Source organism: Amphiura filiformis, chromosome 16 (assembly GCF_039555335.1).
Source record: "Amphiura filiformis chromosome 16, Afil_fr2py, whole genome shotgun sequence".
In the NCBI taxonomy this organism is placed as follows: Eukaryota; Metazoa; Echinodermata; class Ophiuroidea; order Amphilepidida; family Amphiuridae; genus Amphiura; species Amphiura filiformis.
The window spans coordinates 62,225,899-62,240,495 of NC_092643.1; the positions used below are offsets into that span (position 1 = coordinate 62,225,899).

Below are 14,597 nucleotides of genomic sequence, written 5' to 3' on the forward strand. Positions count from 1 at the left end.
TGACAAAATCTGAATCAAAATTCTGGACATGCCAATGATTTTCAATATGTTGTCACCAGTTCTTCATCAGACTTCGCATATACTTGACACGGGTGATTTGGTCATGTGATGGTTATCGAGTGGAAGATTCTGATAGATATATGGAAATGGAAGATTCGGATTAACATCACATAGCATCAAGTGTCTTAACCTCAGTCTGGCCTTCATGGACTTGTCAAGCGTGGAGCGCAATCAATGACAGACCTCAAAACTGCTCTCTTCCTGAATAGTAAACTATAGAGCAACTGAGCTGGGTGATGCTACAAGTGTCTGAGCATTTAAGACCTCGTGAACAGGTGAATGCAATGTTGCGTACTGACAAATCGTTGGGGAATCCAGCATTTTGATTCAGATTTTTGCCAACTATAATAGAAATAACTTAAAAGGTATACTCAAAATTTGTACATATAATATTTACATTTTGAAAATAAATACACCTAAATTTCTACGGAATCAGTAAGCAAAACACAAAATTATATTATTGTAGTATCTTGACTTAACCTGCCAAATATAGAAAACAACATTACAATAGAACCACCAAACATAACCTTTGACAAGAAAAGCAAATTTGGTTGGATCCTTTTACCATTGATATTCTTGAAACTCCTTTTGTTTCAAAAGACAATGCCTCGCATTGACATTGTTAAAATCTCTTCTTATTCCAGTGACACCTCATGTATTGTCCTTGGTAGGATTAAGCCCATGAAAACTAGCACTGAATCCGTTTTATTGATTTAGAATAAAATGTAAGTCTTATTTCAATGCATCCACAGGACCGGGGAAATTAATGAGGTGTCACTGGAGCTGGAATAGATAATAGCATTGTTGACCAAAATCCAACAAAGTCAACCAGTCTCTCAAATTTTAATTAAAAAAATAATAATTTCACAGCTCTTCTGAGATAAAACGGTGTAACACACAACAGCTTATGCAAAGTTCCTTGAATATCAAGTTCTTGCATATTTTTACAATAAGGGGGCCTGACATTTTCAATGAAAGACGTAACTGTATAACAGGCTATTCTAGTTGAAATCCATACAATGTACACTCCTTACGGAAGACATGACCTTAATCTCCCATATGAGGTGTGAATTTCAAATGGCGTTATGTGTGAAATTCACACACTCTGCATGGAAGATTATAATATCTTGCATGAGGGTGTATGGATTTCAACTGGAACAGTCCAATGTATGCATCCCTTTTATACATCTAAGATCCAAGGTGTAAAAATAAATATATACAATAATATTTTTCATCTATTCATATCCTAGTATATTACATAAAAACACTGCAACTTCCCATGTGCATAGTGTACAACTTGCATGGCAAAACAGTTTTGGAGTCCACTCTATGAAGCAGTGCTGTCATGGGAGATCTTTTTACTAATGTGGATATGTCACAATATCTAAATTTTGACATTGACATGTTGACAAATTTTGTATCACCAATCAGGCTTATCAGTGTCCAAACGTGAAGTGAAAGCCTAACAATGTTTGTCCTTAAGGGGGTACTACACCCCTGCCCAATTTTATGCCTATTTTTGCATTTTTCTCAACAATTATGGCGCATTGGTGACAAGTAAGATATGTATAATATAGGGGCAAGGACTATAACCACTGTACTGGAAATTTTATTTCAGCACAGACAACAGTTGTGGAGTTACAGTCAAAAATGAGGGAAAACCAATAGTTGATCAATAAATACTTGCCTTGAGTTGCTGAATTTTCAGTGCAGTAGTTGTAGTCCTTGCCCCTATAATATACATATTTTACTTGCCACCAATTCGCTATAATTTTTGAGAAAAATGCAAAAATAGGCCAAGGGTGTAGTACCCCCTTAATCCAATTTATTATGATGGTCTGGAAAAGATTGTTAACTCACTTGTGATGAACATGCCATTGGTGTAAATTTCAACGTGTCATCAGTCCACATATTTCATGTCAACACCAGTATGACAGCACTACTATGAAGGTATGTATCCTACATGTATTATCAATACTCTCAATAGTGATTTAAAGCATAAATTTTGGATTGAAAATTTGTTTGGGTGAATGATCTGTTCAATTGACCTATCGATCATATGTTCCGCTGTTTATAATGTTTGTGACTGCAATATTACCCATTTAGGCCCACCTACACTAAGTATTGAGCTGTTGGTTATCAGGACTCAGGCCTATATTATTTTGGGGTTTTTTAAAGGGGGAGGAGGGTTAACAGGCAGTCCAGTGGTCAGTAACTTCCTAACTAAAAATATCATTGGTTTAATCACTTGGGGGGGGGGCACTTGTGCATGTTTTAATGGACTTAAAATCTTCCGAAAGTGCCGACCAAAAAAAAACATCAAAGGAGATGCTTTCGCAGCATAAATTTAACAGAAAAGGTTTAATGTCAAGTTATATATAAGGGTATAGAAACGTTTTAATAACATCAATCATTCTAACAGAATGTTACTGAACTGTTAATAAAATATTTTGCAAAAATGTTTGCCCAAAATAGTTTACAATAACGTTTTTAAAACGTTCATGATCTTTATATACCTAAGAACATTTTTGTGTTTGTTCAGTTGTCTTTAAAAAGACTTCAAAATTGGTTTAAAAAAATAATGGTTACATACATGGACTAGACTTAAAGTTGATTTTTTTTTCTTCTAAATAATGATTTCTTTCCTATTTTTTTTAAATTTCTTGCTTTAACTTTCTTTTCTTAATTCTTTAATTTCTTGCTTGCTTAGACTTTCATTTTGTTCCTTGCATCTTTTTTCTTTTTTTTTTTCTCCTTTGCTGTTTTTTTTTGTTGTTGTTTTTTAAATTTTTTTAGTTCAAACATAAAATGGACTCCAACTCCTTATTTTCCCACCCAAGTTTAGGAAACTAGCGTTAATCAAATTTAACACCCAAATTGATATTTTCTATGTTGATCTTATCCGCTATTTTGATATTGTCCATAGTAGATGAAATTTCTTCCATGCTTTTCTTTGCGGTTGTGGCTAGGTCCTTCACTTCCGTGTTGATGCTATCTATAACCCATTCCATGGCTTCTCGACCCTGGCAAAGCAAAATCAACAAGATATGCGTATAAGGATTCAGTTGTTTTGTAAAATATACTGCAAAACTTATGTATGACGTATAACTGAACGCACCAAAATATTGATGAAGCACAATGAATGAAAGTTCGGTCCAATTTCACTTTATGGACCTCTCTTTTATAGCTATATCATCCATCTAAAGATATGTTCCATCCCCAATATTCTCATTTCAGTTTCATTTCAGCCATTTTAGTTTGCATTTGAGACCATTTAGCAACATTTAACAAATCATCTCAAAAACAGGCAGGTTCATCACATAGTGACAGTCATTAACAATCTGGCAAAATCCATAGTGATCATAGTGATGGATGATGAGATATCACAAGAGCACCAATGGTGCTGTAGCTCATTTTCCCTAATTAAATATGCAAATTAGTTAATTAATATGCTTAACATTTGAGTATTTTTTGTTTATATCAATTACTTTGTACCAAGTTTTAAATTTCTATGATCTTCACACAAAAACCGATTACACCTGTCTCACCTTAATATAAAACAGGGCCAAATTTTTACGAGCTGCATAGTCAATAAGATAACAATAATGTTAATTGGACCACTAAGTACTTATCTTGGAGACAAACAACTGGGTGAGAAGAAAAACAAGAAACAATTATATTGAGGGTTTAGGACCATACACTGCAAACCCAAAGTGCCTATATTTCAGCAGATCCTCTCAAATTGGTTTAGCAGTAACAATGAGGGATTAATTACTAAATATAGGCACAAATGTAGACCACTATTTGGGGAGTATACAATCCAGAAGATCAGACCTCAAATGTAGTCTGATAAATAGACTCAAAATTAGACACTATAAGCCCAAAACAGCATAGGGTGCATTTTACACATGGGTGGTTCTGGAATAAGAAGCAAACATGGGTAACATTATGGGCTCTTATAAATCATTGCAAAGGAGCAATTTCCAGTTCAGTGAATTGCTAGCAAACAATAAGCATGGATTTCAATGGTGATGTTATTAAGGGCTGGGGTATGAGCGACCTTGAAGTACAGGTATCTGGAGAAGGGAAGCAACGAGTTACCCCAAATCACAGCGACAGGTAGTGACTGGGCCACCGAGTGCTATTATATATTTATTTTGGAAGGTTCGTGTTTGTTTTAAATTTTGGGGCGTTTTTCCAAAATTTCATATTTTTGGCGATATTTCAAAAAGCGACATGCCAAAGACAAATCTTTTTGCACATACTTTGTTATTGCTAATACAACTCTTTTCTGCATGTATACCTACGTTACAATTCGTTGTGGTGATTTAGTAATATTATAAATTTTGTGACTGCATTTTTGCGTTTTCGATGCGATTTTAGGCTTACCGTGATTTAACATTGATATCTGGTCTTGCTCCTTTTATAATTTTACTTTGACCGTCGGCTTTTGTAAATAACAGAATGTAGATTGGCTCTGAATAAGTATCGTAGTCCTCTTGGTGGGTTTTTTCATGATATAATTAGTTTGTATTTGCATGTAACAACCCAAAATCGACCTCTGAATTCGGGGTTGAATGCTGTTTCCGGAATACCTGTGGACTCAAACAAGTGCACAGTGGCGACTATGGTTTTATACTTCCGCATTCATGATTGCGTCAACGCCTAATAATATACTTCTTTGTATAGGTTGAGTGTAGCTGGTACGGTATACAAAAAAATTGGTTACATGTCAATGACCATTAACTTCAGTGATAGATCCTTTGCACGTCTTTCTATCATGCAGTATCTTTACCCACAGACATGTGCCCGTGTCATGTGCCAATATTGCATAACGTTAAAGGTTAATATATATTTTTGACATGGAGAAGACTGTGTGCTTCTATGGCCGAGTGGTCTAAGGCATTGTGGTTTCTTAGTTGCTGTTCTCAGTGTCGCTTGTTCGAATCCGAAGCGTCTGTTTCTTTTTCTTATGCGCTGATTTATTTTTCCAGCGTAGGTCCTAGACAAACTAATTTATGATTTCTTTTTGTATTATTTATTTATTTATTTATTTATTTATTTATTTATTTATATTTATATTATATATTTATTTAATGATGTTTTGGGGCTCGAGAGAACGGACACAATTTCAGTTATTCATTTTCTGATGGCTGTGCCTCTTACAGGCACCCTCCCTCTGGAATCCAAACCACGGTTCGCTCATAACACCTCCCTTAATAGTATTATTTGAGCAGTAATTTTACATATAGTGGTACAACAATCAACATTGAATAATAGTTAGTGATCTTCAGAAAAAGTGTATATCAAACCAATTGGGAGGGAGCTAGCAGACCATGAATGTGTCTATAATAATTGTTTCCATAAGTAATTTTGTCCAGTATCAGTTTAACAAAGGCTAATACTCTAGATTCATATCTAATCTCCAATACTAGAAGTTTTGCTGAATTTAGACGTTCTGGGTTTGCAGTGATAGGTGCTCCATAGACATTTGGGTAATTTCTGCATTCTATATTGTACACATTTTACACCTGGCAGCTATTGCAGATAGGGTTTTCTTGCCCTAAACCCCTAATGTGTACTTTATCTCTTATATACAAAATTGTAAAAACACATCTAGGTAGGGTTTATGCAATAGCTGTCAAATGCTTTATTTTTAAGATTATGTATAGGGTAGCTATTGCAGATACGACCTTCTCGATATAATTACTTTCACAACATGTTTGCCTGATCTAATTAAGTGTATTTAATTAGCTCTCAGTTTATTTGCTCAGTATTTTATGACTGCTAAGCCTTTATAGTTGTTTACTGGTCCCCAAAAACCTCCCAATTGGAAAAATTACACATTATTAGCACATAGCAGCACCATTGAGTTATTAGTTAGCCTTGGTGCAATATCTATGGACTTGCAAAATGTATGGCAAGCAACACTGAAAAGCAAACATTGAAGCCGCACTGAAGCAATTAAAATTCAACATCTCTTTTACAAAATCGCCAGATCAAGGAGTTAGAACAGTGTTTGTAATATGATCAGCATCACAAACAGTCTGTAAAGGAGACTATACTATGCTCCAAAAATCACACTTTCCGTCCGAATTTTCCTAGCTAATTAAGTAACAATCATGAACGATCATGCAAAGATTGCTCCCTCAAATTAGCAGCTCCATTGGTCAAACGATGTAGCAAGAGAAAGTAAAAAACATACAGAAATATGGACTACACCTATAGCTACATTTGCGAGCAAATGAGCTAAAAATTGTTATCACATTGCGACAGATAACTTTGGCAATATATTATTATGAGAGAAAACAGTAGCGAGTACTTCTGATTTTACAACATTTTAATACTTTGTAAATAACTTTCAACACATGAATTGCTGAACATTAATGGTGAGTTTATGATCTAATGCCCAATTCAATTCACCTACTCAATGTTTGCCCAATCTTCATTTCTTGATCAATTTGCTATCACCATCCATCACTATGTGATACACCAGATGTTCACATCCATCACTATGTGATGCACCAGAAACTTCCCCTTACAACTTCTCTGAATGTTTTATAATTATGATCCAACTAGACCAAAGGCTGCAAATTTTACGGAGCAAAAACAAATAAACAAGTAACATTTTATATATTAGAAACTAGGCATTGTAAAATGTGATGCGATCAAGCAAAATGAGTCGGATGTAAGAAATATTGATATTGAGATAATAGCCATTATAGTATTCAACTTTCTTTGTATTCTATTGTTCTGAGCAACACAAAAATGGCCATATCTCTAGAACCGTAAGTCTAATTTATATGATGGGCTTTTCATCAAAATGAAGCTCTGAACATTGCTCATGCAATGAAATTAAAAACCAAATTTCGATTCTAATCGACATCAGACTGATTTAGGTTGATCGCATCACAAAAACTCACAACCAAGTATTCAACTTTCTTTGTATTTTATTGTTCTGAGCAACACTAAAATGGCCATATCTCTAGAACCGTCAAGTCTAATTTATATGATAGGCTTTTCAGCAAAATGAAGCTCTGAACATTGCTCATGCAATGAAATTAAAAACCGAATTTTGATTATAATCGACATCAGACTGATTTAGCTTGATCGCATCACAAATACTCACAACCAAGTATGTTAGGAACTCAATTTTGAAAATTGGCTCCTTTGGTCTGGTTGGATGAGTTTGTGTCAGATATACTTACAGAACTAGCTTTAGATGATATAGTACTTGTAACCATGCCTTCTAAATGACTTGCTAAACTGAAACCTTTCACTGTTACTATTGCTTCTTGGGTTAGCACCGTCCTGTAAGGAAAAAAAATTATTGCTATAAATCATCACATAATTGCAAAAAAAACCATTCACAATCTAAATCAGGAGTTCGGACCTCTCAAAAGTTCATACAGAGACTTAACGACTTTCAAATGCAGCCAGTGCCATACACTTTTTACTATCTTACCATGGACAAAAACTTTCCAAGTTTTATTCGCCTTAAAGGGGAGTGACCTAATTGACAGCCTCGTCCCCCATTTTTCTACATCACAACTGAGATTTTGACATTGGAACAAAGCTCATTTTTCTCATTACTCTAGTAAAATTGTTTACATGGTGTGAACAAAATAAATGTGGTAACAAATTGCGGTAACCTCAACCATAAGTATGTATTATTGTATGGAAAATTGTTATACATGCATGTTTTTGCTTTTCTTAAAAATGCTGCAGCAGTACAACTCGAAATTTGGAAACATGATATTGTTTTATTGGTAAGCCTCAATGTAAGAAAACAGAACAAGTCGATAGTACTTACGCATCTTTGATGGTCGGATGAGGTTTGTATGTTAACTGTTCATCTATACTGCAGTAATTACTTAATGTTAACTGTAATAAAAAATATAAAAAAATGCTGCCAGTTAGGCCTATATATATATAAAATAACATTCAATGATGCCTAATCACAACGTTACCAGTTTTACAATTTTCAGTTCCACATCACCACCCAACAGGGTACTGATATGGTATTTTAACATATGTGTATACACAGTGACCGTTTACCTAGAATTTAGAAACAAATGTGTATCTGGGTACAAGCCCAATTTTGGTTTGATAACATCTGATGAAATCTATTAATTTCAATGACTTAAAATCAAACTCACTAAGGTGCCCAATAATTCTGGAAAATGATAATAAAAGGTAGTCTAGAGACATGAAGACCGACGTATACTTGGTAGACAAGTGTATAGGCCCTCTATTGTTATGAGGATTTCAAGTGTTCTTATAACTTCAGCTGAGATTGAGTGTGGTCAACAAATGAGTTAGTGTTAAATCATCTACAGTTTACCTTTCCTTTTGAAGAACTCACATGCTAGTGTATCCCTGGGTTAGGGTAGAAGGCAACCCTCTTTTTTTTTTTTGGGGGGGCTTATACCCAAGTGGTACTAGGGTATTTGTGAAACATACACTAAGAAAGGCAATTGATTGAACACAGGTTTACACAGACACACTTTCCCACCACTAAGCAACTGGGAAATTATGCGCATCTGAAATAGAACCTTGTGTTCATTCAATTGAATTTCTGACAGTAGTTTGTTGTACGTATACTTACATTTCTTGATTTCAAAGTAAGTACTTTGTTTTTAGGGTCTACTATTGAATGTTCACTTGCATAACATGTGTCATTTAACCCCATCAACTGCAAGAAAAAAAAACACCAACAATACAATGTTAATATAACATATTTAGACATGTCTGTTTTATCAAACAATCCAATCTTTACATCATACAATGTACAAGTACATGTAGGGTGGCACAAAAAGTATGTTACTACCCAACCAAATATGAAAGAATGTTTTTTTTTTAAATTACTTAAAGCAAGATAGGGCCTACTGTAAGCTTTTACACAGGTATTCACGATGAGAGGGTGTTAGCTAACCACCCGTCCACCTGTCATTTTGGACAGGCAGTTTGCTTCTGGACCTGCAGGGTCTTAGGCAGGATTTGAAGAATTGGGTGTGTAAATTTAAAAAACTGGGTGTGTAAATTTAAGATTTGTGTACAAAGTATAGGCCATGTGGGCAAAAACTGGGTGTGTCTTTACAAATTTGGGTGTGTAAAACACGGCTGGCTGCCTAAGCCCTTGCTTCTGGAACAGGTTAATGTGACAAATGCTAAAATAAATAATGCTTTTATAAGTTCTGTGAACTCAAAAACAAGACCAGATATGTAATAAATCAAGGCTATAAAGAAATTGTAGCTATTTGAACTGACTGAAACCCAAAAGGGCAGAGGTCTGCTTTATGTTTTCAGGGTCAAATTTTGGACAGGCACAAGCAGTTTTGGTGAAAATGATGTGCACTTGTCAAAGTAGTAACATTGCTGTCAGCTGTATAATCAGATGAGTTACCAATGTTCCTCAGAGTTCCAATTTTTTTAACACACTTAGCAACATTCTGCAACAAGCTAAAATGTTTGCTTAGATTCCATTTCATTTATAAAGAACGGGAAGTTGAAGTGGCACCAAAACAAGTCAAATTAAATCATCCAAAATATATGTCATTGATCACAGGAAATCACAACCAGTTTTGGAACAGCTAAACAACCCTGATCTGATGTTCATACATAAATCGTAGTCACAAATAATATAAATCAGCATTTAATTTCTACATGTAGTACTGTACAACTATAAGTTTTCACTAGCCCTGTGATTGTGAAAGGATATCAAGCCTGTGGAAATTAATTACTAGTATTTGGTAAGAGTTCCCTGCCCCCTTGCCTCTCAAAAGCATGATCGATTGGTCAGAAAATAATTTTATTTTTATTTATCAATTTATTTTGTACAGTACGTTAAAATGGATCACTCATCCATTATCCATTACTGTCTGGGACACTTGTTATCATCAATTGACAAAATTGTGTTATCTTCCAAGAAAATAGTGCCCAAGATACACAATGCGTCAGCTGATTTTGCTGCAAAATTGTATACGCATACATTATTGGCAGATCTCTACCTTTTCTTTCTCCTAAAGACCAGACCTCAAAATATTTTGGCCTGGGTTCCCGAGTGCTACCGGTCGGTCCGGAATCCCTTTCATCAGACAATTAATTTTCCATGGCCTAAGTGGAAAAAGCACGCAGATATGTTGGTTATATACAACCTTACTTACCATTCTAACCCAACTTGGAAGTCCCCATTCTGTTGCAAGTATTCTGTGGCTTACAAGACGACCATGCTTATCGACTTTCCTGTCTACAACATCTATTCCCGTTACACTGGGGTTCATGGGATTGGGGTATTTTCTCCATGCGGCTTGACTTACAGTCTCCCATGGATGGCTACAATGGAAAAGAACAAGATGGGTAAAACAATTAATGTTACAATATGGCTTGAGTAGAATCTTAAGCTAGCTACAACTTGAGAACAAGACCCTCAAACGTTCAAAATAATTGTGGTAACACCGTAACAAACAACTGAACTTCTGAAGACCCAGCAGAGTATAGCTTGAGATACCCTAGTAGCTAAAATACAGGTTTATTTTTACTATCTTCATTTAATATCTCGCTGTATTTCAGCTAGAGCGCCACCGTAAACCGGGGTGACTTGCCCCACCCCTCCCAATTTATCTGAAATTTAAAAAATTAAAACAGCTTGTGCCCCCCCCCCCATCCCACCCATAGTTTCAGGCTAGCCGAGTACATGGAGTATTAAACACAATGAACATACTGCACATGTCATGCATTAGCTCGTTCACGTAGCGTTTTCGTTGTCCCACTGGCCTACTACATTATTAACGTAGATTGCCTGGCGATCGGAGTGTTATCGTCAGAGCACCTCGGACTAGTCATGCATGTGCATCATACTTGTTATAATTTACAACAAGTTGAAATGAGAAATCTATCTGGATCATAGATGCATACATGTATGCATGTTAAATGATGCAGTATGGCCATGGGCCTCAATCTAAGCCACAGAACTGATAAACCGACGATGGATACTGATCTACACAGTAACTATGCCTACCATGATCATCATCATGTCGATTCATGGTCTTGACTAAGTTGACTATAATAGTAGTAGTATTATTATTAATATTTAATATCCACAACGCGACGACGCGATAGTTACTGTGTAGATCAGTTATACCTGGTCTCATGTACCCATACCTAGTGTATGGGTACATGGTATTACCAGGCATTCAAACAGGCACGGAGAGAGCTGTCAAAGAGTGTATATTTCAAAACATGATAACTACACCAGTTATAAAAATTCCTGTATACCTACCACTTTCAACTTGCATTAAAAGTCCTTATTCCATGTCTGAAAAATATGATCCCCAATTTGTACTCACTTTGTTCAAGAAAGTTTAAATATCCACAGTCAAATTTCAGCTGTATATGTTCAATGTATATACTCCAAAACATAACCCCAAATCATGATTTCCAATTATTACACCTCAATACAGCCCAAGGCAGTGCAAGCAATAAAAAGTCACTGTGTGTCCACAGAGCATTTAATCCATAGCACCCCAATGTGTGCAGAAAGGCATGAAATGGCAACCCTTTCTAAATTGCCAACATGTTAACTCCTCATTGGTTAATGCTTGCATGCTTGAGTGGAGGGTATTTCAAGACATAGCATGCCATGCATGTGCAATGATGTGTGCAATATTGCATCATTATCTGGAACATGTGTGCATATTATCATCATATTGAGGCATAGTTCTTATTCTCTGCACTAGATGGTATTGAAGAATAGGTCAGCCAGTGCAAGGAATGAGATGGAAAAAAACATCCTATCCTGCATTTGGGAAGAAGCCATCTCCCAATGAGTGTGGTTGGGAGTTGATATGGCAATTGGGAGGCTTGGCCAAGCACATTGTCATAAAGTTCAGAACATGCTATGATAACATCTCTGATCAATTCATGAAAGTTGGACATTTAGGAAGCTGCTGCTGGGAATATTGACATGAAATTGTCATTTTGAAGGAACATACATGTTGAAAATGGATTCTATAAATTCTTCACCATGTGCTGGTCAAGCTTGAGCAAACATGAAATGGTAAGTGAAACATATTTGGGAGAAAATTACAGCTGTACATCGAAGGTGGCATGTTTTGGTAGTCCATTGGGAAAGTGAATTAGTATGATGTTCTGAACATATAGATCAGTATCCATCGTCGGTTATCAGTTCTGTGGCTTAGATTGAGGATATACTTCTCTTTCTCTATCATGTCTTAGTTCGCAAGGCAAACTTTAAAAAACGGGCAAACAGACACATCATTTATCGCTATGACATTTTCGTTATTGGTGATGCCCTATCTAAGTTTGCACTGAAGTGCCATCTCAGTTTGGGTGCACCGACTTGGATCATGTGCTAATGAATTTTTATTTATTCTGGATAAGTAATGGAGTATTTATTACAATTTCAAGCATAGGAGAAAGAAGTACAACTACAAGAAGCTGTGACGACAAACATGCGACTATTTAAGCTACAGGAGCCTTGTATTTTTTAGTACAAACTCTAATTGAAATCATGCAATTGCGTTGCACTAGCTTTTCGTATACACTTCGTCCCATACCGTTGTGCAGAGCTACTACGGTATGGGTTCCCTGTACTAGTCATGTCTATGTAGCACCGTAGCAGATGCAGTATACTGATTACTGTATTACGAAATCACACGCGCCATACTTGCATGTAAAATGCCGGTACACACACACGATCTGATGCCGGCAATTTATAATCGATAGCATGCCATTCGGTTTTAAGCATTAAATAAGTTTCTCTGATAATAATCGTTGGTATATATGATAAGTAGATTATAAATTATTTATACTTACTTAAATATATGTTCAGAACACCAGATTTTCATGTTTGATGAGTGTTTTTGAGATTTTACAAATGCCGGTAACGACGGGGAATTCCTCTCACATGTACAGTCGGTCGCGGGGTGATCCGTGAATGAAGGCAGTGTTTCTAAGCTTTTCGTTACGTAGGCGCGGTGTTTGGCATTCTCGCAGCACCTAAATGTTTCAAAAGTGAGTTAATTTGAGAGAATTGGGGAAAATAAAAAGAAAATAATATGCTTATCATTTTGTAAATATATACTTTTTGCTCAGTAGCATATCAATTTGCATTATTTCTTGATTTTCTTCTCATCAACAGGAAAAATATCTTGTATAATTAGCCCAAAAATGTGTTTTCAGCGCACAGTAAAAAAAATGACGTAAGATCGAAGTGACGTACCAGTATCACATGTGATGACGTCATTACTGTGCCCATAAGGTGGGCGAGCAGATTGTACAAATTCTGAATACTGAACAGAGAATTCTGGAAAGTCAGGGAAAGTCACGAACGCCCGCGCCCCCGCACAGTGTCTTCGACTAGACTAATTCCAATCAGCCGTCTACACTTCGCATGTACTGTGTATGCTTCGTAGACGACTGAGGGCAGCAGTCTAGTCTTCGACCCTATATCTTCATGGCAGGAATCGCCATGGTAGGTTAAATCCACAGCCACGATTAGCCATTTGGTTCAAACCTTTAAAGCTCTTTTAAACTAATAATTAGTCGAGGGACATAACTAAGGCTACTCACAATAGCCGGGTAATCGATCTTGGTTGTGCGTGATTAAGTTTGTATACCCCATTGAGGTCAATGGTCATCGACTTTTATACTGCCTACAGTGAGTGCAGCTGTACTACACGCTGCACGCTGTAGTCCATAACAGGACCAACGCAATATAAAATGGTCAAATTTTGAGTTCAAAGCGCACGGCCAATTTTCAAAGCGCATTCTAGCGACTATCATATCTGTTCAACACGTATTTCCAAGTTTATGAGACCAAATCTGGTTTCTTGAGAAAAAAATCATGACGGGAGATAGGCCTATTCATCATTTTCTAACCCGGTATCAGAAGATTTTCGTCTGATATCAAAATCGTGCATAGCAATTCACGTGTATCGATCCCGTGTATTCATTTTAGTGTCCCTTCTGCACCAAATAATTATTAGCCAGGCGGTGTCGGTGTGCCCCGCGAACCTGACTTGAAGTTGAACCCGGATTTGAACCCGGGATCCATCATCATCATATAGGCCTAACCATTATCATTAATATCATATGACTAAGGATGTCGATTTGTCTGAATGTCTGTCTCTGCCCGGCCCCCTCCCCCCCAAAAAAAAAAAAAAAAGAGGGAAGAGAAAAGACTAGAGGGAAAAGGGAGAAAAAGAGAAGAGAAAAGGGAGAAAAGGCTAGAAAAAGAGATTGCACGTATGCCTAATTGAGTAGGTCCATGCCTAAACTGCAGCTAAACTGCAAAGTCGGATCAATCAAAATCAAAAGTCCCGGTCAAAAGTATATAGGCATATTATAGGCCTATGTGCTGCGGGCCCGTCACATTTTGTCACCAAAAAGTCAGTTATGGAGGCATTATAAAAGTGCTCTAAGCTTGTTTTAAACAGATTAATTGAGTAGAGCAAAGTACACTGATCAATATGCCTTTTGTTTGGAGTCAATCGGACATACGGTTTTCAAAATAG

General features: G+C 36.3%; 1 protein-coding gene across 1 annotated transcript; it reads right to left on the reverse strand.

The window, feature by feature from the left end:
* Positions 1-2,706: 2,706 nt before the first annotated feature.
* LOC140136655 (PRELI domain containing protein 3B-like) lies at positions 2,707-13,043 on the reverse strand. The gene is made up of 6 exons (XM_072158329.1): positions 12,898-13,043; positions 10,227-10,395; positions 8,669-8,755; positions 7,874-7,944; positions 7,269-7,371; positions 2,707-3,083 (listed from the first exon to the last, which is right to left on the reverse strand). Exons 1-6 carry the CDS (start codon positions 12,927-12,929, stop codon positions 2,916-2,918), a joined length of 630 nt encoding a protein of 209 aa, XP_072014430.1. The 5' UTR covers positions 12,930-13,043; the 3' UTR covers positions 2,707-2,915.
* Positions 13,044-14,597: the final 1,554 nt, after the last annotated feature.